Source organism: Rhea americana, unplaced genomic scaffold (genome assembly GCF_003343005.1).
Source record: "Rhea americana isolate MKP2758 unplaced genomic scaffold, rheAme1 scaffold_81, whole genome shotgun sequence".
NCBI lineage: Eukaryota > Metazoa > Chordata > Aves > Rheiformes > Rheidae > Rhea > Rhea americana.
In genome coordinates this window covers 2,575,484-2,600,163 of record NW_028186990.1, presented here as the reverse complement: position 1 = coordinate 2,600,163, position 24,680 = coordinate 2,575,484, and the positions used below count along the sequence as shown (strand labels likewise).

Sequence of the window (24,680 nt, the reverse complement as noted above, 5' to 3'; positions counted from 1 at the left end):
GAGGTTAAGGCAGAAGCATTGAATAAAGGTAGGCTGAGTCAAGGACCTGCCTAGTCACTTAAAGAGAAACATGTTTGAAAAGGAAAAGATTAGTGTCAGCAGTTCCTCTCATTTTTGTTTTTCATCATAGCTCAGGTATCTGATAAGATTTAGTCTCATGTTCACATATCTCATTTTAATCTTGCAAAGAAATAAATATTCAACTTTATGACATCAGTGACTTTCTTATTTGTAGATATCAGGTTTTCATTTCATTGCAGAGTTGAGGAGGATACTGAGAACAGAGAGAAAGAAATACCTTTTTTTTTTTTCCCCTGAAGCAAATATTTGCAACTAAAATCAGAAAACAAGAATTACTGAAAGTCTAATAGGAAATTATTTTCTGATCTCTCTTTCACTCAAGCTTCTTCCTACATTGCAAGAAACGGCAATAGCCTTCCTTGGCAATTCTAAYAGGACAGCAACATTGCCATCATTCAACAGACAGGAGGGCTTGCTACAGTACTCTCGGGCAAATCTTACCCCGGTGATCTGTCCTCCGGCCAGCATGAGCTGGGTCTGGGGTATGGCCGCCTGCACTGAAGGCTGCTGGGAAGGCTGGCTTGGCTGCTGAGAGTCCCCAGATTCTTCATTAGACTTAGACTAGGGAAAAAAATATACAAGTCTTTATAGTGTAAAACAGATGTTAATGCATACCCTGCTATCTCAACACTGTACAACAGAAATTTTTTTTCATCCACATACGAAAAGCCCTTGGGTTTATTTTAAGAGTGGGTTTTAGCAACGGCTCTATATGCTTACCATCTCAGCTATGGTTGCTCTAACATGTCTGTAGATAATGCAGTTTGAACAAAACAAAAAGACTCTCAGGTCTTTTGTAACTGACATTATTTTCAGATCCTATTTCATTTTACACAATGTAACTGAGGCGGGCGCTACCTTTTACCATAAAGAAAGAAAAGGTTGTTAAAATTATTCACTGTCTAAAATCCTGAACAATGGAATGGGGGAAAGGAGATTGCATTTCCATTTTCTGTATCTGCATCCTGCACCTCTAAGTCACCGTGTCGTTGACTTAYAGGGAACTGGTTTGAGAAATCCTCCTATGTTTATCTTCTGACAGCAAAGCACACAATAAATACAACGTTTTAAAATAATCAAAGTTTAGCATTTATTTAATTGAATGCTGCTTCACTTTAAAAGGCTTTTTATTTTTTAGAAGAAGAAATTGTGAAGACATGAGGGAGGAAATGCAAGTGCATGAAGAGGGGGAAGAGAGTTTTATGATAATTAAAATTGGTTATGCAGAACATTAAAATTCTGCATAGATTTGCATATTTTCCACCACCTGTTTTGGGGACTGCATAGCAGGCTAATTAACATAAAGGCTCTGATTAATTCTGCCAGTCATTGAGCGATAATTACAGCGCAGGACTGTAAACATTCTGCACTGGAGATACAGCCTGTTTGCCAACATCTCTCTCAGGKATGGAAGTTTACCATGGCAACCAAGGCAATTTTCTGCCTCCTTCCTCTTAGAAAGGAAGGTCACTATACCTCCTCTTCTTTCCAAATTGGTATTATGTATAAGTGGGTCTACATTCTATTGCGTTTTATGCAATGCACTACAAACGTTCTTTAATAATAAGAAATACTGAAACCAAATTTCTATAAAACTACATCCCTTGCCCACTAACGTAGTTATCGAGGGGAAGCAGCATGTTAACGGATACACTACGAAGCATTTGGGACCACATAAAAAGTTTGAAAGCTTTATTGTCTCCTATACGTTATTAAGCAGCAAGTACTCTGACTTATTTTGAAATTATTGGTTTTTGGGAAATTATTGGGAAATTATTGGAATAATTGGTTTTATTCACACAAACAATCTACACTAGCCACATTACACAGTTAATGTTAGATTAGACTCCTATATACTMAGCTACCAGAAGTAAAGGACAATTTGCAAAGTAATTCTGGCAATRTAATCTTTGCAATGATTAAAATAAGGGAAGAAATGGAAGAATGTGAAATATTTGAGAGTTTTATAGCTAGTTTTCATGTTATATTACAACAGTTGACTGAAATCCAGCATAAAATTTTGCTCTTCGGACATTTTAAGCATCTCCAGTTCCTTAATGCTTACAATCCCGAACCTTCTTTACAGCTGTGGAACTATTATCCTTCCAAACCTATCTCCTGCAAGCCCAATCAAAATGAAAATAGAAGGTGACATATCATAGGTTAAAAACTCTCTCTAATAGGACAGTCTACCTGTTTGTGAAGGAGAATGACAGAAGGAACAGCAGGAAGAGGAAACAGTCCTTACCTGTACATTTAAGGACTGAGCAGCAGCCTGTAAACTTGTTCCAGCAAGCTGGACCTACGACATAGTGCAAACGCAGGAAGGAAATAACATAGGAGCCACAGGAAAGCTTTAAAGAGGTAAGAAGAACAGCCCCTTCTTTCCCAACCAACAAATAACTCCTCCAACAACTACACATATACACACCCTGTAACACTTGAATGATTGAAATAGAGGTTATGCTTAACCACATGCACCTTGCGCTGCGTTTTGCTTACTTCTTGCTGGAGCTATTTCTTCCTGCCTAGGGGCCTAGATATTAATGTGAACCTGAGTGACAACAGCGCATTTGGAAGTGGACATGTTGACTCTTCCTATATAAATACCAGACAGGCTTTGGGAGATGGTGGGCAGCACRTTAAAACTAATCGCCAGCCCTCTAATGTTTCAGAACGGCTCCCACTGCAAACACGCGCCCTGCCTTCGCCTGCTTCCTTATACGACAAAGGAGCAATCAACCGCATAGCATAAAACCCACAGCACAGAAACTCTTCCATAAATCAACCTATTCAAGAACTTGCTGTCCTCAACCACTGAAAAGAAGATCTCGATACTGAGGACTGGAGATACTTAGCGAAGGTTGTACTGATCCAGGTATGCTCAAAAMTTAAATTCAATGTTTCCGGTTAACAGCCAAGTCCAAGAAGTTCTCGTGCGGTAGCAGTGAAAAGAAATTGATGTTTCAGAAGCTGATATTTTTAACACTGTCTAATAAGCTGGTATTTTTAACACTGTCTACTAATCTCTAATAAGATTTTTTTCTGTAACAGCAAGTGATAAATGCTCAATTACTGAAGACCACTTTAACCAATTTCTCCTTGTTTTTTTTTCAGCACCACACCTATTATAAAGGAGCAGTATTATGTAATGACTAATACTTGCAAAGATCTAAGTTACAACCTCTGCAGTGAATTCYATCTCTGACCAGGTTTGAAAACCAGGTAACACATAAGGACAAGAAAAAACAACTCAAAAGGTGGCATTGTGTGCTACACGAAAAGATGTCACCACGTAATATTCAATCACTTAAAAGAGCATCAACATATCTGTAAGCATAGAAAGGAGAGTTTTAATTAAAATTCACAACATGAAGTTAATAACTGAATATTTATACAGACAGCCCCTAAGGGTCACTTTAAAAACACTTCCTACCCCTTCAGATGAAGTTCTATCAGACTTACTAAGTATATTCTACAGCTAAGATAAACTGTGACGAGGAGGAGCTTTTCTGGGAGAGTTAAGCATAGTTTGCCAGAACAAACCCAGAGACTAATCAGAATAGAGCACAGTCTAAACAATAAGCAACTGGCTGTCTCCCACTAGAAGTAGAGAAAAAAATGTAGTCAGAAATAATCAATGTAATAATATCAATTACAGCATTAAAAAAAAAAAAAAAACACTATAAACATACATCTCTTGGGTACAGTCAGCATATACCTCCAAGTCCCTTTGAATGTAATTTAGATCCCTTTTCTACCACACAAACATTTTCTAATTAAAAGACTGAACTAAACCGTTCCTTGAATGCTGCCTAGTATCTAATATTTTGTGTTAGTCTGGAGGAAAGCACTGCATGTTAAGACTGAATCACATCCCATTAACAGCAGCCATACTAGCAGAGGACAGCCAGTTTTACCATAAGATTCCCACATACCCACAGGTGCATAAAAGARTAGCTGAGATTTTTCTTTCAATCARCATTCAAGAAATGAGTAACGCTTTATCAAATATGAACTTATGAAGATTCTGACAGCTGTTTAAATAAATACATTTTCAAAGCAAGATAAAATACTGTGCTAAATACAATTAGTGTCCTAGATCAATCTATATACCAAAAAACTAAAGCAAACTACCAAATACACAAAACTCTTCAGAATATCTGCATTTTTCTCCATGCTGAACACATACCAACAACCCATGAAAAATAGTCAGCTTTTCYCCACACGAAGGCATCCTACAACAGCCTATAGGTTTAGCAAATTCAAACACTGGCATTCCCTACATCCTACATAACTGCATCTACTAGGAAAATTATAATTATGTGACAAAAAGTATTGAATGTTCCATACAGTGAAATGGCAGTTCAGAACGCTACCAAAAAAAAAAAGAAAAAAAAAAGGTATAAAAGCTTCAGTATCTCAATTATACCAYGATAACTGTGCAACCCCAGACCTCAAGCATTCAAGGTCATCCAATTAGCTACAGTATTTTATAGTTTAAACTTAGTGCCAAGGAAGGGAAAGAAAGCAGGACATTTGTTTTCATACATCAAGTGTGATCAGGCAGAAAACTACCAAAAGAAACTACAACAACAACAGAAGAACCCTAAAATCCTCCTTATGTTTCGCTTTGTCTGTGGATGCCCYGCTTCCCTTCAGCCTATATCCGAAATTCAGCTTTGATTCCCTAAACAGCGTAGCAGCAGAGGGGAGGAAAGGTAGCAGGTAGAAACCTGAAGAAACCTGAATATCATGTGGCAAACATGTCCTTCAAAAAACCTTTTTCTTAAATAAATACACACACACTTTATATTTACATATATATATATAGTTTCTCTATATATCTATGTATGTGTGTATATATATATAAATGCACACACACACACACACTTAATAAGTACAATCATTTCAMATTTCTAGTTAACATGTAAGACCTCAAATGATTGGAGCATAGTGCTAACTGCCCTTCAACACCACTTCTCGTGYCTTACCTAGACAGTAACAGCTTCAGGATCTTGTTCAGGCAGATGATGTGCTAATATAATCCTTTAGCAAAAAAAMCCCTGACCTTGCCTTTCAACTTGGTGTGTCCATTACTTTTTTCCTTAGACCATTTGTAAGTATTTGAAAGTCCCCAAAGGGGGTTATTTCCTCYAGATAGGTCTCACCCTATTTGACACACAGTCATAGCCTAATGAAATGAAATGACTGCCTCCCACAGGACCTTTTCCTACCTAAGGTACTTAYACATGTCGTCTAAGCATACTTGCTTCTACATAATTATCCATTAGTCACATAAGGAAAGAATATACAACAAAAGGTATGTTTCTACCTGCCCTGAATCTCCCCTACTTTGAAATGGGTCTTTCTCTTACCTGATGAAGGTGCCCAAGGAAGGCCTGGGCCTGGGCTGTAGAGATTGCTCCTCCGACAGGCACAGGCTGCTTTTGAAAGTCCAGGCCATTTGTTTGCGTGCCTGGAAGAACACATAACATGAACTATTAGTTACGACTTTTACTCAAATCGAATAGGACTTGATATTCCTAGGTCCCTTGCTATTCTCCCATTAGAATGGAGTGGAAAAGCCCTCCAAGAAGCACAAGAATCAGAGATGTTTTTACTGAAATGAAGGAACCAGTGTCACTTCCAGACATAATAATACAGCATTTGTCAGTTGAACAAAATCAACTTCATAGTCTCCTTAATTTCTATTATCCTAATTGCCCTATGCACATCATTACCATCCTTTGCCATGGTTTGAGAACAGAATGACTGCATGCTGCTAAGATTAAATTACATTTTAATTTTGCATGCACTCTCTATCCAATAGCTGAAGACCATTTTGAGGCTCAGAAAGTGGCAAAAAGAAAGTTCATATACAGTCAGCTTTCACCAAGGACAAGGAAAATAACACTTGAGCAAGATGGAAGTACCATAAACACGTACGAACAGCTATGGGCGAAAGTTTTGCTCTTTTGATTAAAAAAAAAAAAAAACTTCAGCATTTTCATGAACATTTGTGCAGAGCTCTCATTATATAAGGTAACTGACTGTGCTTGCTTTTGTTCTCATCCACTTTGAAATAGCTACAAACTGATGATTTTATTACATTTTTTCTTCCACCTCCTAAAGGAAGCCCTAAAAAGCTTGAAAGACATGAAAGCCCCCAAACTACCTGAAATAACTCTGGTTTGTGAAAAAAATATTCAATTCTTTTTCTCAGAGTAACTATCACAGGATTCTCTTCTATAACTTCTATAACTATAACCTTTTAAGAAGCACTCTGTGTGAAGATAATAAAAATCAATATTAGCAAAACTGTTTTTGCAAGTTGGGTATTATTACTATCTCTAGTGGCTAACAATAACAAGGGAGATTTTCAATTTATAAAACTGCGTGAAATTTCTAGAACAAATGACAACATCTTAAAAATGAGGTGATTAAAATAAGTAAAAATAGGTTTAGACTTGCATGTTTACACCCTAGTGACAATCATGTTTTTGTTCAATGCCTATGGACAAATGTTAAACTAACTCCTACTTCAAAATTCATTCCATCATCTATGTTTTTGAGTAAAAAAAAAAAAAAAAAAAAAAAAAAAATAGGTTATCTACTTTCTAAGAAAGATCTGCAAAATTAAGGAGGCATAAAAATTTACTGGTAAGATACATGATCCACCAATATTTTACACAGTTGGTTTGACCTACAGTTTACATAGAAACAAAATTTCAAAGATGGGGATCACTGTTCAGTTAAATGCAGATACAGTATAGACAGCCAAGCTTGCCAGCACTTACAGAAGARGTACCAAATATGGTCCTTTGATGTATTTTTTGTTTTGGGATGGGAGAGGGAATTTATCAATTTTCCATCACCTTCTGCGTTTTGGGCCAGGGTTTACAGACTTAAAAGTATGTTACTGCCAAAGATCCACAGACAGCTTAAAAATATTCAAATTTTAATCATGTAAAATTATTTYGTTTAATAAGTTTTAAATTACAGTTGCATCCAAACTGAATGGAAGAACTATCACTGGCCTGAATTAGACAAATGCAACCTCAAAAATAAAAGCGAAAAAAGATCTGCTAGAAAGAGCTGGAAGGGTCTCACCTACTTTTATTTTTTTTCCAAAAACTGCAAAGCTCTGTCAATGCAGAAGTCCAAAGAGAATGGGAGGATGGTTGACTAAGGATATAAAAGTCATTCTTGAGAAAATAGGTAATGTAATTAAAGAAAACAGTCTACCCCGCCTCATTTATGCTAATGCTTTGTATGAGCTATTTCCTACCTGCGTCAGGAACAACACTTCTCTGCATATTGCCCTCAAAAAACACTACCCATCACAATATAAGAAAACCCAGTATGAAGCAAATATTCCTCATTCTAAGTAGAAATTCTTAAAGATCCAAACATTTTTCTTTTTCTGAGAAAACTAGTTGGAAACCTAAGCTTAAATAAAGGTATGAAGCTAGTCTAGTTAATTGTCTTCCAAAACAGCATCAAATCATGACACCATATGCGAAGAGCACTGCTGTGCATGTGTACAGAAATAGTCCAGTTAGCACTTTGGCTGACTCTTCAAGTGGAAATGTGAAACCGTTCTACTAAGGTTGACAGTTTTGAACAAATTGAGTTCCAAGTCTGARCTAAAATCTCCACAGGCCCAAAAACCAGCTTAGACAAGTGCTGAGAGAAAATAACATTATCTTTAAATTGATTCTTGAAGGATCAACACTCTCTCACCAATGTCCTCAAACCCATCCCTTTACAATATACCCAAGTCAAAGAAGTCCCACACCCTGCCGTTCACTCTCTGYTCTACTTGCATCTTAAGCTTACTATCTGAAAATAGAGTGTCACCTCCCTTTTGCACATAGCCTTAAGTTTTAGAAGGAACGCTACCACATCTCCTTGCATTTATCACAAGATGCCTACATCTTTTGAAGAACAGTGGGGAAAATGAACTTTGAGTCTAGCATGCAAGAGGCCTTGCCCCTAGGATGCTCAGAAGGACACAATACCCCTCCTGTGGAAGCCAAGAAATTGGAGAAGGAAACTAGAAGATGGAGCTCTCAAATGCAGAAGGTCAGCACACTGTAAGGGACAAAAGAAGCACAGTGCCACTTCTACTCAAGGTTAAATACACAGACATGATGATTAAAGATATGGCAGATGCAYGGCCTATCTCTTCTTAACAATCACAAGTATTTACAACTTTTCCATCTCCATCTCAGCTCCCACAGAACTGTTGGAGGAGATCTAACAGCTCATCAGCACCTATACATACATACGTGTGCGTGTGTGTATATATATATATATATATACACACACACACGTATATATATGTATATATCCCAGATATATATATGTATCTAGGAGCTCTTCTTGCTCCCCGATATATTGTCCCTGTTCTACTCCCTCTGATACTTTATGGACCTTGCAATAAGTTAATTCAACTTGCTAGCTGAAGAGAGGACTGTTCATGTGAACTGTTCCCTCTCGGTTTGAGGCAAGTTAGTGCTTTGCCAGAGGAGTAAGACGAATTAACTTAGCCAAGGGTCTGACAAGCAGCAGGTAGTGCAAAGCAGTGAATGGTACTGCATAGAAAGGGAAGTCAGGGAGATGGTAATAGGAAAGCAAGCCCTCCCTGTTCCCAGTGGCAGCAAGCTCTTAGACTGAATCAAGCCAGAATATGAAATTTCATCCTTCTAGTCCAATGCAATTTAAGCAGTCTTAAATTATGCCATAAATTGAGCCAAGTGATGAGCAACTTCAGGAAGCTGGTTTGGAGGAAAACTAAGTGCAACTAATTTTCAGCAACTCAGGTTTTTGAACCGTGTTGCTCAGTACTATTGCAGGCTAGCAGCAGCACAAAGAAAAGAATAAAAACAGAAAGAACCAAGGTACCTCGAATTTGGATTACTTGGGATCGTGCCTGCAGAGTATGAAGGTAGGAAGAAAACGGAACAGGTAAGGACGTAATGCAGCAGCAATTAGGAGAAGAATATATACTTTCAAAATCCAAGGTCACAGTTATCACAGTTTAGGTATATTTGGAAAACTACACAAGAGGAGGAGGAATGASGGACTACAGGTCTGGGGAGGTGTGCAGTAAGGTGCAAGAAAGGATGCAGGAAGGGAAGCAAAACGAGCAGAAGGGAAAAGTTGAGTAAGTAGGTACCTGCACTGTGCTCTCGGTGTCTCCCATCATCCGCACTACATTTACCCCTCCTCCTCAGCTCAGAAAAAGGAGAGCTGCTTATTGAGTCCTCCCATTCCATTAACGTGAGTCCTGAACACTTAGCCAGGAGGGGGTRGGGAGGGAGAAGATCCCAACTACCTAGAAGTCATTGATTCCTAATCAACATAATTTAAACATATAATACTGATATTTGGTTAAAAATTTAGCTGTGAACACGTGCTTCACAGTGTCTCTTCCATAGGCTTTCCTTTTATGGAAAATGGAAATCCAATCTCAGGAAATGAAGCACTGAAAGAAGAATATTTAGAACATTTCTTTCAAACTACACTTTCAAAACTTATTTTTGCTGCCTATGTCAATGCATGTTACAGACTATAGTTTTCATAGAAGTTATGTCTTTTGCTTTCCAAGGCAGATACTTTAAAGTACTGCATCTGCACATCATTGAAAAAGTAATAGGCAATAAACAAAAAAAGAACAAAAGGTTGAATAGTTTTGGACAATGTTGCAAGCTCAATAAGGAAAAAGAAAGGCTATCAGTTTGCTGCAAGATAGTCTTGCTTTTCCTTCTCTTTTCCAGTAGATACTATGTGGACTGTATAGACATGGCCAAAGATTGGAAAAGATTTGTGTAATTCTGCAGTACTGGAGATCCGTTCATTGAATCATGTTCTGACTGAAACAGCCAGCCAGCACAAGACTTTTTTTTTTTTTTTTCCTCCATCTGAAATACAGGTTACTTTTTCAGATGCTTAAAGTAGAATAAAATTAGCATGAAAATTCAAAAGTAAAAATTTGTTTCAGGCATTTTGTTGTGATCATCTATTCAGGGGACTTTGTTCTCTGAATAGTCTGTGTTAGAAGACAGAACCCTAATTTGCTAATTTCCATGAAAATTAGCTATTAACTCACAGAACTTCTGATTAAGTCATCTTTACCAATGGCAATCATATTTTTCCTGAAGCCACTAGCTCTGCCAGATGCAAATTTCATGCACTATAGTAATTTCTCCTGAAATTGTCAAGTTGCATCAGCTTAGTAGAGGTTTGAAAGAGCAATGACTCAAATAAACATCCACTGGGGATTAATAGACAGACTAGCAGAGCTTACACATGACACTCAAGTGACTTACAAACCTCAGTGGAAAACAAGTGGAGTTATCTAAAAGGTACAAAAATAAGAACTCAGTCTTCCTAAAATATATCTTCATGCATTTAACATCCTGTACACTCAATGGCACTTCCAGCCCCATAGCATTTAAGTAAAGGGTGACTTTTTACCAAGAATGCACAGAACCTAGAACCATAACTTAAGTTCCCTGGTCAGAAACCTGAAGCTACATTGCATGAATATTCCTTTCAGGGTTTAAAAATCTACCATTTGACTAATGTAATTGATGTTTGAGCCTCCAGAGAACATCACGAATGTTATTAACCACTACTTCCAATGACTTATGAGCACTACATGTAAAAACAAAATAAAGACTGCAGAACCAAGAGATTTCAAAAATTCTAGACTCMTTTAGATTACATCATTTAAAAATTCAATAAAATCTCAAATGAATGACTGGGAACATTTAAACTGCAGAAGCAATGCTTGCGAAAGGTCCAAACAAATGCCATCAAGAGAATAATCAAGCACTTGTAATAAAGCAGCCTTAGTATTAGAATATAAAAACTACAGGCACTCTATCTCCTGTTGTGACAAAAGTATCTATGTGCAGCTTCATAATTCAGCAATTTCTTTATACTGTTACTACTGTCCTTATGCTGATGATCTATTTGCCTCAGTACAGCAAAGCTACCAAGGCAGAGGGAATACTTATGTGATAATGAACTACCTAAAAACAAACTAATTCTTCCTCTTTAAGAATTTAATTTAGGCAAAACTTAAAAGTTAAAGTTGCATTCAAGGACATCCATCAGGAGAGGCACTCTTTAGAGAAAGCRTATGCACGGAACTGTGGTCAAAGTTTTTCTTAGAACACATCTCTAGTTACAACGATTTTATGGAAAAGGGAGATTTAAAGCCATTGTTCTCTTGATGCTATCTATGACTATGAAATATTTACAGCCTGTAGGTTTTYGAAAATAATGCTTCTATATCATCCTAAAAGAGTATTAAATTAATTATAAATCATTTTTGTACAAGAAAGGAATGATACCCTCGTATTACCAATACAATTGAAATTATAAAAACTGAGATGTCAGTAACAAAAACCACATTGATAAGTGAGCTGAATCCCTTTTGACTGACCCCCTCTATCGGCAGAAAACATCCAGCCTCYTGGATCAGTATTGGAAACTGTCAGTTACTGTTAGCTGTAAAGCACTGTAAACAGAATGAGGAGATAACAGTGCAAAATGCAATAAATTGTTAATTTCATCATAGTTTGAGTCAAAAACTCTTATTATCGAACAAGAGGAGAAAAATTATTTTTCTCATGGAAGGGAGCTAGACCTCTCTCAAAGCAACAGGAACAAGTTTCTTCAAATTAAAGACCCCTCTGCCCAAAGACTATCCCGAGCTCTGAGAAAATTCTATATACTTTTCAGAATTGTCATTTCTCTTGTTTCCAAAATGAACCTTAAATGACCTCCAGAAAAGAATTAAGTCATGTGATTGAGTTACAGTGGCTTTGAAAGCTTCTTCAAGGGCTTATAAAACTTAGCCACATCTTCAGAATGTGCCAAAAGGTGCAACCCAACAACTTCCTCTGCCAAATTTCAAGGTTCTGTTCTAATACATGAAGACATTACAGAAAAGGTCACTAACATTTTTAGCGTTGAGAAATGATGTTTTCTCCCTTTGCCTTGTTCTTGAGAACTGCTGCAATAGCTTGAATGAAGTCTAAAATGGAAACAAGATCAGCCAATGGCCCACATCCACCATGGAAAATTTCAACCCAAAAAGAAAGTGCCGGCGTTAGAGGCAGCTGAAGGTTGGTTCTGAAAGGAAAGGACGAGACGGCTTTATGGAGAGCTGCGGCCACCAGGCTTTCCACACTATCAGAAACATTTCAGATAGAGGAAGGGGGGATGGGGACTACTATGTACATATTGATGATGCATGAGTAGTGCTCTGCATACACTAGGGTTAATGATTTATTTTCAGTATATTGTGACAAGCAGTATTCAAATCTTAAAAACAGTAGTCGTTTAAAAAAAAAATCTGTAGATTGGTGAAGAAATTTTGTTTTTCACACCCATTCAATTCCATCAGAAAGTATCTGTGCACTAAGACACTATTTCTTACCTGTGTTCCCATCCCCACTCTCCATTGATGGTTTACTGGTTTCTGACGGATTGTTCATTCTTGAGTCTGCATTAAAACAGAAGCGAAAGATATAAAGTAACAGGGTAAAAAACAAACAAACAAAAAACTCCATACCTATTGATATCCTCTTGTCCAAAGAGTAAAGTGCAGAACACACCAAAAACGTGATATGTACTCTATCCTAATTCAGCTTATCGTGCAACAAAAATATGCCCAGAAGCAGAACAAAACACCGGGTTTTCTGGTTAAATGCTGTTTCAAATTATCTCCGTCATCATTCACATATGTGAAAACATGGTGTTAAGGGAATAAAAGATAGAATGTTGGATGGCRAAGATAGGTAGGACTTACTAATTCTCAGCACAATGAAACAATCATAGAAGCAAAAAAAATAAAAGAAACAATAACTACATAAAGATTCAGAAAACATTAAGTCAGACCACCACKGTCCACATTATTTTTCCATAAGAAAAGGAAATCCAGTTGTTATAATTAAATAGATGCAATTACCTAAATGTTTATTTTATAGGAATGTCACTGATATTTTTAGTTGATATTTCCTACATATTTTTAATATCTAATAATTTAATATCTCTTCCTTCTCCCTCTGAATGAATCTATTGACAATTCTGCTCTCAGTTTCAAAGCTTATCAGCTGAATATAGTGCAATGCAGAGGGCTTTTCCAGATGGCAGACAGTGAATATAGTTCCCTTACATAGGAATCTATACAGATGTTCTCTGTACAGCATCAGCTCTCTAGCTTATTACCTCCTCATTCCCTGCCACTAACCTCAGCATACCACATTATCACAAATCATAATTATAAAAAGAATCTGAACACAGACCAACTGATAAAATGAGGTATAAGCAAATCCTTAAACCAATTCTTCCATTCCCACAACCAGTTAAATACAAGCTCAATGACCYAAAAATGAATCTTTTAGTTCAGGATATCCTCTTGCTAGGTATACTTAATGTGACTGATTGTCTGCTTCCATCAAGGCAATAATTCCCAAAATACCAATAGGCTGAAGAGGAATACAGTAACAGTATTAAATGCTGTAACTTCTCCTCAAATATTTCCAAGGATTCTTGGATTCTTCACTGCTTGACAGTCTGCAGGAGAAATAAAAATGAGAATCTGGTCTATAGCTATGTATTAACACCTGCTATTGCCCAGAGGAAACTGGTGTCATCCTCAGGATATCAGAGCCAGGGAAAGGTAATACCAGTATGAACAAAACTCAAGGAACAAATTAGCTAATGCCTGAACAAAGAGTCGCACTGAATTTTTCCTGGAAGTAAGAAGCAGACAGAAGAGCATATATGAGAGAAAAGATAGAAATCACTTCAAATTTAGAGGAACTTCAGCATGCTCTAAGGAAAACCAATTTAAGGCGTACCAGTATTTTTAAAACTGACATAATTTTCCCCATAAACAAACATTGCAGCTGAACCAAGTAGGGCATGGAAAATCCGGAGGACTACAACAAAAGGGAACCTTTTCCTAACAAGGTAATTCAGCTTCTTCAGAGTATCAACTAGTCTCAAAAAGTTTTTACTGACTGTGAGAAAACTTGTTGAATGTCAGCCACATATAAAAGATACCTCAACTGGCTTAAAACATGCCCCCATCAAAGTTACTCTCATTATAAAGGCAGATGCGTTACACTGCTTTTTCAAGCAGGGAGCAAGAGGAGACAAGCACTCAAACAAAATGCTCCTGCCCACATTTCAGCAAAAGGCTGGACGTTTTGCCCTGTTCCTCACAAGATCTGCTTAGCGGATTCAAGGTAAGAGTTYACCATCTCGACAGACAGCTCTCTCAAGGCTGCAGACATAGAAAATATTGCTTCCTAATTCCTTATTTTATTATTTTTCATATTTGTATAGCATGAGATAAGTTACAAAAGGAGAGAATATGGTTCTACTGGCCATACAGGAAATAGGTTGCTTGGGCTGCTACTCCTTGCTGCTGGATCTGTGCACAAAACAAATTTAAATTATGTTTTTATGTAGTAGTTGTGCATKCCTTAAATTGAGTTTATTGTTGTAGTAATGGCACAGCACATTTATTTAAATTGATTGTAGGCAACATTCATTTGATAGCATTAATTTGTTCCTTGACACACCGCTGGCTACTGAAATTAGTTTAGGTTCAGAGAAAAGTTAATGGGAGACTTCTCTTCAGACCCCAAGATGAAGAGTGCTCATCCAGCAGGAAAATGAGCAAAGAGAGCCTGTAAGTCCAACATATATATTTTTGTGGMAAGCGAGCTAGCTTGTTGGGCTATTGGATGGAAGACACAATTTAGCGCACAAGGACAGTGTGAGCTCATGATAGGGCTGATCACAGAAGGGGAGAGCACAGGTTCACAAGACCATCTATCAGGAACATGGGATCCATTCACTGATGGACTTTTAGAAGCTGTTGCAAGGTAAAAGCAAGGCTGAGCCTCCTGTGCTACTTTGCTGCAGAAACTGAAGTCCTGGAGCCACCATGCAGGATACTAATGGTAGTTTAAGCAAGCAACCCTGGAGAGGGACGGGACTGAGCTGTGCACAACCCTCCAGGGCATGCAGTGAATATTCCCTCTGTACAAGGTGGCTCATACAGCTAGTGCTTAGAAAGTACCTTTTGCATGACCAGCAAGTTTGCAAAGGACAAAGTTAACAGTTGTACAGACCCCCTTCCATAAAGCGACCTAGAGATGGCTTTCTGTCAGGCCGTACTGCAAAATAAACCCTTTTAAAAAGGGTCTTCAGTGTTTGATAGTACAAGGCATAACAAAGTTCACCCAAGTAGAAGCGTGACTAAATCAAGAATGTTTTATTATGAAGATTCATCCTTGACACAGACATCAAACAATACTACTAGAAAAAAGCAGCAAGCCTGATGAAGAAACATCATTCTAGCATTGCTGAGGTTCAAAATAAGGATAGCATCCATTATTTCACCAGCTGACTATTTCTTGTTCAATATGGGAGCTTTCTGCACGGAAAACATTAAGAACAGTGCTGCTATTCCCATGGCTGCAAATAGTATGACATACATCTAAAGCAGAAAACTGCTACCAGCAAAATACGTATATACCTGCAGGTACAGAACCTACAGATTCATTACACAGCCAATAAAATAAGATGATTTGGTTTAAAGCTCAAAGCTCATAAGCTTTCTGATTGAATTAAAAGAATAACCTAAATAATGAATAAATGAAGAGAATAAACAAATGAAATGGGCTAAAGAAAGTCTTAATGCCCTCCCCCTCCCCTTCTTTTAGACCTTTCTTGGGTTTTAAATAAAGGCCCTAGGCTACAAGTTTCTGCCAACATTATCTAAAAACAAACTTCACAGGAGGAAGGATCGAAAGCAGCAGGTGCATGATTGAAATCAAACTCTCAGGAGCAAATACATTCAGCATCGCTACTCTGCTAGCGGAGCCGAGTGTGACACAAGGCAGCACTGTGCCAGGTTTTCACAGTCCCTCAGTAATGTTTCAAAAGGTATTCAAAAGAAATAAAAAGCAAATACTGGACAAACCTGGAGTATTCAGAATTGTGCCTATCTAGTAAAACATAAAAAAAAAAAATCTAAATACAGAATTTCATTAACTGTTTCCTTTCACCCATTACTGTTATAGTGCCTTATATTCCATCGGAACCAGTATAAATGATTCACTGATCCACATGGAAGAACAAAAATTCAACCTGAGTGAAAAGATACTAAACACTCTGAATCACTTGGAAGCTTACAGTAGGAATTCATTTTCAGAGAACCACTTCAAGTTCAGAAACAATTTTTGGATGTCTGCTTTAAGATGTACTGTCTTCAATCATCTATGACCTTTTATAATGGAATCAAAAAAAAAAAAAAGGAATCTTTATCTTGGGCTTTGGGGAAAGAGCTTTGAAAATAAACACCTTCTGCCAAACTGGGACAATCAATTATTACAAATAAAAATTACACAAAGAAGAAATTACAGCTTGTCTGCTCCGTAGTCYTAACGGAATCTCAGCTCTGCAAATACATTATCTCAGTAACCTTAGGCACAGCTTACAACAGTATCAATGGCAACTACTGTGGACTCCACCTTATTTTCTATTATGCATGAAGAACCTTGCTATTACATTAAAACTACACAAACATAATATACGTTCTACTGGGGAATGGCTCAATACAGCCAGTAAATTCTTTGAGCCTGGGACTCGCTCTCTTATTTTTGGTTAATGTTTTAATATTCAGAACACACGGATACACAAGTCAAGTCCTCAGCCTCAATGCCTGTTAGAAGCCAAACGTTTCTCAGATTAAAATCCTAAATGGGAGAAGTCTGTATTAATATTACCCAAGCCTAACAGCAACTCTCTGCTGCACAGAGGAAAAGGAGTCTCCTGGATTGAAGAAAAAGGGGGAAAATACATATATTTCCCTTATATAGCTATATACGTGTGTGTGTGTGTGTGTGTGTGTGTGTGTGTGTGTGTGTGTGTGTGTGTGTGCGTGTGTGTGTATACATATATACATAATATATATCAGGGAGTTACTTGCTGGCAATTCACTGGTGAGCTTCAGCCTTACCCATACCTTCTCTAGTCTCTGCATATGTGATTAAGCTTCTATGCATAGTCAACCTCACACCCTCTATTTCCATATTAAACGCTTATAAGAAAGAGCTGAGCTGGTACCCACCTAGAACGTAGTCGCTGCAGTCCAGCATTGCTGCGGTATCCTCTACAGGTTCAGACAGTCCAAGGAAAGGGAGAATGACAATTTCTATCAAATCTACACTACTGCTCTCAACCGAACAAGCAAGGGAGCGGGGAGGTGGGGGAAGAAACACAACTTCAGTTACACCATAGCAATCTTCAACCGAACAGGGAAACTTCAGTTGCTCTGTGGAGTTTTAGTCTCTCCTACTAGCTGTGTCTGACATTGTCAAGGCGACTGAAGCGTGAAAAGTTCCCCTTTTTGTAATAAAATAGAAACAAAGATTGCAGCTGGCAGTTTCCATAATGAAGCTTAATCAGTATGCGCCTGATTAGGGCCTTATGCAAATCTCCCCTCGTTAGCACAGCAGCCAGCACTTTGAAGTCCATGAACAATTCATTTGCAGAGTACACTGAAAGCGCTCCCTGCATAATTTAAATTGTGGTATAAATATTTATCAGCTCATTTGCATATTAATTGGCAGTGCATGAAGGGAAAAATTATCTCCCGAGTGCCAGCATAATAATTAGGGAACAAAATGAAATTTCTTCCAATAGCTTGCCTTCCCAGCCCTAACTCGAGCACAGTACCACAGGGGAGCAGCGAGGGGAAGGAGACAGAGTTCTGTTCAAATGCCACCGAAATGACACGTACAAATTAGAAACAACTCTACAGACTTAAGCACCTTTAATCTTATTCCTGCTGGCAACAATAACTTCAGTAATAAAGGGGATTTGGAAAAAAAGCTTTCTGCACAATCCAAATAATCCCGAGAAAACAATTAGCAAGGTAGAAGCTGAACGCAGAGCTGTCAAACCGGCGCTCGCACATCTGTGCAGACTTTTCCACATCCTAACACGAACTGTCACAAGACGGTGCTAGTCAGCGAGGAGGGTAACACTCAGGCAAGGAAACAGCACAAGTCTTTTTAAATGGCTAAAGAGCTTGGCGATTCATTATCTGGTAATCCCTTTGCAACGGCCAAGTTAGCAGCAGTGGATATGTCAAGTATTGTGCAACATTTGACACCTGCTAATCTATCCCGAGTGAAATCAGAATGGATTTAGTTTTATACTTCCCAGTGACTTCCCAGTTAAGAAAAAAAAAAAAATCACCACACACAAAACCTCCCCTACTGTTAACCTCGTCCACAAGTGTACACAAGATAGCCAAACAAAGCTTACTATGGAGTTGGGATTTTTTTAAAGGGACACTTTAAACCTAGGTTGCATCTTTGAACCACCTGCATACTTGCTACTGGACCATAAAACATGCTGAAGGACTGGAGAATAGAAAAGAGGCTTTAGTCTACAGAGCCATCAATCCCCCTGTGGGCCACAGAATTAAACGTGCTGAAGAACTATAACCCTAGATTAAGCCGTTTTAAACAGTTTGTTTACCATTCAAATTTCAGCTTCCAAAACAGCAAGAGCATTTACATAGAAAATAAAGTGTGACRCATACATCGCAACACTTAATATTCCACAATCTCATCATGGACAAAAAAAGTGTGACAATCAATGCTGAGAACTACAGGGTTGGACCACCCACCTACAGATTTTAATATGAATTAAATAAATGTGTGTGTGTGTGTATAATTAATTAAATGAATGTGTGTGTATACACACACACACWCAYATATATATATAAGCTWGCTGTACTTTTCTCCTCCTGATTTCTGAAGTGAATTCAAGCACCATCTCTTCAAACTAGAGAGCGAGCAAGACAGAAGGGACTTCTCAGTCATCTGATACTGACTGAAATTTATTTCCATGCTTGACCTCTTCTTCTGTTTAGGTTCGTATCTCTACTTAACACAAGACGTTCCCCACTACATATTTAACATGAGCGATCTCCGCTTGAAAAAAAGGTAAGAAGGGAAGCTGTTGCTAACTGCAGAGACACATGTGCATGCTGAATAGGTTGCCCTAATAGCTTGTTTCCAACCTGGTTTTCTACTCATTCAGGTGTCCTTGTTAAGATCTCTGTGGTACGCCACCATAGCTCAGAGACCTTTGGCAAACTGCACTCTTCCGTGCACGCTTTTGGAGTGYGCTGTGAGATGACCCATTTGCTCCATCAGTAGAGTCTGGACACAAACAGTACAATAAGCCAAGCACTTCTCAAAGCAAGTGCCCGTTTTATTATCAGCTAAGCTCTTGGCAGCCAGTAGCAGGGTAAGATGACAGTAGTGCTGTCTTTGGGATCTTTCACAAATGAGAGTCTGAGCTGAGCTGGTTGAACACAGGTGCAGTATCAAAAGCAGATGAATGCAGGAAGTGACCGTTAAAAGCAGGCATGTGTAGTGATGGATGACTTCTATCAAATAACAGAATAAGCAAACAGTAAATAAAGGCCAGGGAAGGATGTCCCTGAAGCAGTGTTCGTAGATGTTCTGATGGTACCATGGTGCTAGCCATACCATCAACATCACCTTGACAGCTAACAAGGAAAAAACAAAAGTTTATTCACTATTCCTGATTATGTATGAAAAGTTGACTGACACAAAGATACATTTGAACTGCAACCTCTATTAACCTGCTTATCAAAACAAAACCTTATAAATTGACTACCAAAACTAAACTCAGCAAAACACACATACTTTTCTTCCAGTGACCACTCTAGTCTTTGACAATTTTATTATCTTTCTTATTACCTAAGTGCAAAATTTTTGGCCAAATAACTATAGTTACATTAACTTCCGTATCTTCTCACTTCAAAAAAATGCTTTTGCTTTGCTGTTTCTCCCACTGACATGCCATTATTTATTCAGTTCTAGTGTCTATACTTGATAAAGTTGCTTACCTTTTGGAAAGGAAACCTCATTTTCCCCCTTCAGGCTACGTGGTTCACCTGCTTTTGTGTCTTCTCTTTTATTCTTTCTAATTTTCCCCCCATTTATTATGCCCAATTCATAGATTGTAAGTTTGTTAGGACATAATCTGTATGATGTCCTCAAAACAAAATTATTACCCAATGTCATATGTGTGTGTGCATACACATTTCTAAAAAAGTAAATGATATAAATAGCAACGGTTATTACCAACTACAGGGAAAGGCTGTTTAAAACCTTATTCTTGATGGTATCTGTCTCTCTCTTTTTAAAATTACAAATAAGGCAGAATTAAAGACAAAATTATTATCAATATTCTTCCATTAAAATACCTTTATGGGGCGGGGGGGAAAGAGAAATCTTCATTCTTATTTAGACATGTTTCCATATATTAATGAAGTGTCAATTACTACATGCCCTCAATGACAGCTAGGATATTTCTGCCGCTAGGCAGCTCTGTTTGACAAGTGTGACCTTTATAAACTTCCCAGGCAAGCCTTCTCACACAACATGGCAAGACTACCCGATAAACCACCCATACATTAGTTCACTTTCAAACAGCRTACTTGGAATGATGCAAGGAATATGCTATTTACCATAGCTTACCAGCATACTGCCTTCATTAGTGTATCAGCCTCTACTATATTTTATCCTGGAGAACCGCTGAAAAARATTGGTCACAGAAGCTTTGAAAGTAGCGCATGGCTAGCACTGTGTCAGCGAACCCGGGAAATATTTAGAGTAARACTGCTTTCTATATGTCATGTCAGCCAAGAACAGTAGACAGGCACTAGCCCTAAACTCGCATTACACAGAGCTACTACATTTTAACTCGAGACATTTACCTTGTGGAATGAGGCTTGGAAATGAAACCTAACAAAAATTTCATCAACCAGAGCTCCACAGCATTGTAAAAAACATGACACACTTCAGTAAAATAAACTGTTATTAAAGGTGGCACAATCCTCTTTGAGTAATTATGGACAAACAGCAGTTAAAACTGCAACTAAGCTCTAATTTTAGGTACAATCTTTGACTTCATCAAAAAATTGATTTTATCTGAAAATTGCTAAGCTTGTGCTAAAACCCAAAGGGTAGTTTTCTGGAAAAGTCAAAATTGGCCTGGTTTAGAATTAGAGGTCATCACAAAATTAGTATGAATTGAAATTATAGTCTATATCTAATTTTACTTCTCTCTCACAAACTCCAAACATGATTATTCTTTCAAAYTTTCCATTATATAAATAGTCTTTCAAAATTCTTTCACATACCTTATTTGAACAAGATCAAGCCTAGGGATGGCTAAACAAGAGCAGCACAGGATTACAGACACTCCCAAGTACTCACGTATCAGTAATAGAGTTTTGTTGTGCTGKTTTTTTTTGTTTGTTTAAATCTGACAGCCATTTCTTGTCTAGAAGGTAGTAACTATGTTTAATAAAATCATCTTCATAGCAAGAAAACCATGACCATGTCAAACTTGTAGCACATTGCAACCATACGGGAAAGAGTTAAAAAATACATATATATATTAGTGGCAGGGAAGGGAAAGAGGAAAATAAAAGAATGGCACTCTCATCCAAAGTGCTAGTGTTACAGTTTTCACAAGTAAACTGGSCCTTATTTAAAACTCATGTCTAATGCGATCATCCTGGCGCATCAGCTGAACAGTTCTGCCCTCCCCTCTCCGCCTACAAGTTAGAGCATATAAGAAAGTATCAGAATTATACCCACATAAAAGGGTTTTTTTCATTCTGTTGAATGTTATCTTTTCAGAAGCAAAGGATACCAATTCAGTGCAAGTCTAGCAAGTCTGCAACACAGTGAACCCTTTGTGTTCAAAAACACAACTTTGATACATAAAACAGCCATAACATTTACTTAGAAATCATGGAGTATTTTGAAGAGTAACGAACATTGGCTTTTTATATCTTTTGATTTAAGAACTCATGTTTCACTCATATTATGTTTTCAAGGTTTTCATCACTACCACATAATGGCTTGAGATGCTTTTATTTTTTACACTAACCGCCTAAGTGTGTCATAAGCACTGACACCAGGAACTTGATTCAAAAAACTCAAACTCAGAATATCATTACTATTTGAAAAGAGCAGATTTGGGTTATTTAACTAGCACACTGCATCTACCACAGAGCAGTACCACCGTAACAGTTTTTCCATAGTTGCAGGAAGGCACTCACCTGCTTCTATTTCAACTAAAAATTAACAAAAATTGAGCAAATCATATTTTGATTCTACCACACCTAAGGCGTGAATTCACACTGTTAGAACTGATATTCATTTCCTAGTAAACTTGCACATAAAAATAGCATTACAAGGTTATGCAGGAATCTTTTTATCATGCTATAAAACTATTTTTTAAATGTAAATACTTGAAGGGAGACACCCTTTTGAGCTTTTATTCACACACATATATACGTGGGTCTCACTTTCCTTTCAAGTCACTCATTCGTCAAAGCTGGAATACTTTCCACTGACAAATATTAAACATCTGGAGCACATGTGTATGATTTAGTAAACATGTTTTATTATTTAATTACTTCTACAAGATCTTCATGCCCTACATTGCTTCTCAGGAAAGCACTGCAGGAGACAAAAGCAGTAGAGAAAGACTGTGAAAYGAAGATTGACGCGAAATTACATCAGCAAAACGCAAGGGAGGGCTGAGGAACCGCACCTGTAAAACTTTGAAAATTTGACAAAAAACTACCTAAGAACACCCTGTCTGCCAAACAGCACTGCTGGGAGTCTAAAAACCGCGAAAGCTTGTGGGCTTTCCCGGGACGCTGCAGAAGCAGGAGCACTCCTATGCACCAACCACCCCAGGACGGCGCGGGGGGACGACCCCAAACTCCCTCTCAGGGAGGGGGCCAGGTCCCGCTCGTGGACCCACGGGGCTCCCAGCAGCTCCTTGGCCTTGCACAGAGGTGGTTGCCTCTTTAGAGTCACATGCTGTGATGATGTTTATGGGAACCCATTTTCCACCCATGCGGTAGCTGCTGAAAGCATTATTTTCCATTCAAATGCAAGCCTAAGCACAATTTGTGCCACCAAACCCAGGGGATCTTTAACTATTCTGCCCACACACCCCAAACAAGGAAGACTGCATCAATACTGTTAGTTTCTGACTGTTACTGCAAAACACATTAAAAATACCAAGGACTGCTCTGGAGTAAAATGAATATTTTCAAATATGTAAATCACAGCACAGTTATCTGAACATATATGAACACTACTTATGTCAGGCTCAAATATTTAACCACAGCATTTGTTTTAGCAGCTGCATGATCTACTACATTTACGAAATATCCCTGTATGCGCATTCCAAAAAGCATTAGTCTTCCCAACCTGTGTCCAGTCACATAATGAGGACAGGCTCTCAGAACTTAAAAATATTATTTTCAAACTTACCTGTACGTGAAAATATAATACATTACACAAACATACTGTTTCCCTTTCCTCTACATTAATAAAGTAGTAATTACTAGTCTAGTTTGATGAATAGGGGTCTCTACAAAGAATAGACTAATTCTGTATATGACTTAACAACCATGCAATTCAGGCTCAATTCAAATCTCAGGAGTCTCCACACTACTTGTCATTAAATATACTACAGTTCACTCTCAAAATACATAAATCAAAGTCACCAGTGCATGTTTATTACGTTTTCTGCAGGAGCCAAGATTAGCAGCAGAGATAAAATGATAACTAGAGCTAAATACCAAGTGTTTAATGAACAAATTAATGGAAAACACACATGCAAAACCTTTATAGATCCTGGTGTGAACTGTGAAGTTGCACTGCTGTTAAAATCATCATTTGCAGAAACTGCTTTTCCTCTCTCTTCCTTAATAGCTATCTCAAATCTGAAGGAGGATATTGCTTTAATGCCCATAGCACATTGATCCAGACACTATTAACACCTGTAGGAACTACATAATCTGTCATGAGAATGTTTCTTTCTGAAGCTTAAACTATTTGATTTCAAAAAGGAAAAAGGCCAAATTCCAGACAGGCTGTTTTGTATGTTACAAATTGAACAAAAAAATGCCAGATGCAAGATCTGAAGAAAGAAACTGAGTTATTCACACCACAGACACCGATTCCACCCATGAAGAAAACTATTCAAATATCTGTCGTTTTGGATGGACACAACTAACATAAGACTGCATTTGCAGTCAGCTTAAAACAAAATACTGGGCAWCTGGCTCTTTATTTTACAGTAATTTAGGAAATGTCAAAAGTGTCAGATTGAAAACCTCAGTGTGCCTACACATATAGGGTATTATCTACATCAGCTTTTCCAGGAAATGTTCACAAGCACAATTTTGCCCATTTTAGCAGCTATGCTACTGCTAGAGTAGATAAGGCATTGATCAGCTTTTCCAGGAAATACCCACAAGAACAGTTATACCAGCTCTGCTGTTCAAGTATAGGCAGCATTACTACCACCTCTGGCTGCATTTGCAAAGGGCTTGCTGGGAAGACATGCACATTTTATTTTCACATGTGCATACACTGGTGAAGACAGGAATGTTATCTCCCAAACAAACC

General features: G+C 37.9%; 1 protein-coding gene across 3 annotated transcripts in view; it reads right to left on the bottom strand.

The window, feature by feature from the left end:
- Positions 1-24,680, bottom strand: part of POU2F1 (POU class 2 homeobox 1) — a 116,812-nt gene that overhangs the window by 44,896 nt on the left and 47,236 nt on the right. The window contains exons 2-5 of one of the 3 annotated variants that reach the window (XM_085323035.1): positions 12,542-12,607; positions 5,460-5,560; positions 2,330-2,383; positions 523-642 (exon numbers count right to left, since the gene is read on the bottom strand). In XM_085323035.1, coding sequence (XP_085179161.1) covers positions 523-642; positions 2,330-2,383; positions 5,460-5,560; positions 12,542-12,599 — 333 coding nt within the window. In that variant the 5' untranslated portion in view covers positions 12,600-12,607. The remainder of the gene's footprint in view (positions 1-522; positions 643-2,329; positions 2,384-5,459; positions 5,561-12,541; positions 12,608-24,680) is intronic. The other 2 variants (XM_085323036.1, XM_085323038.1) reach the window with 2 other exon arrangements.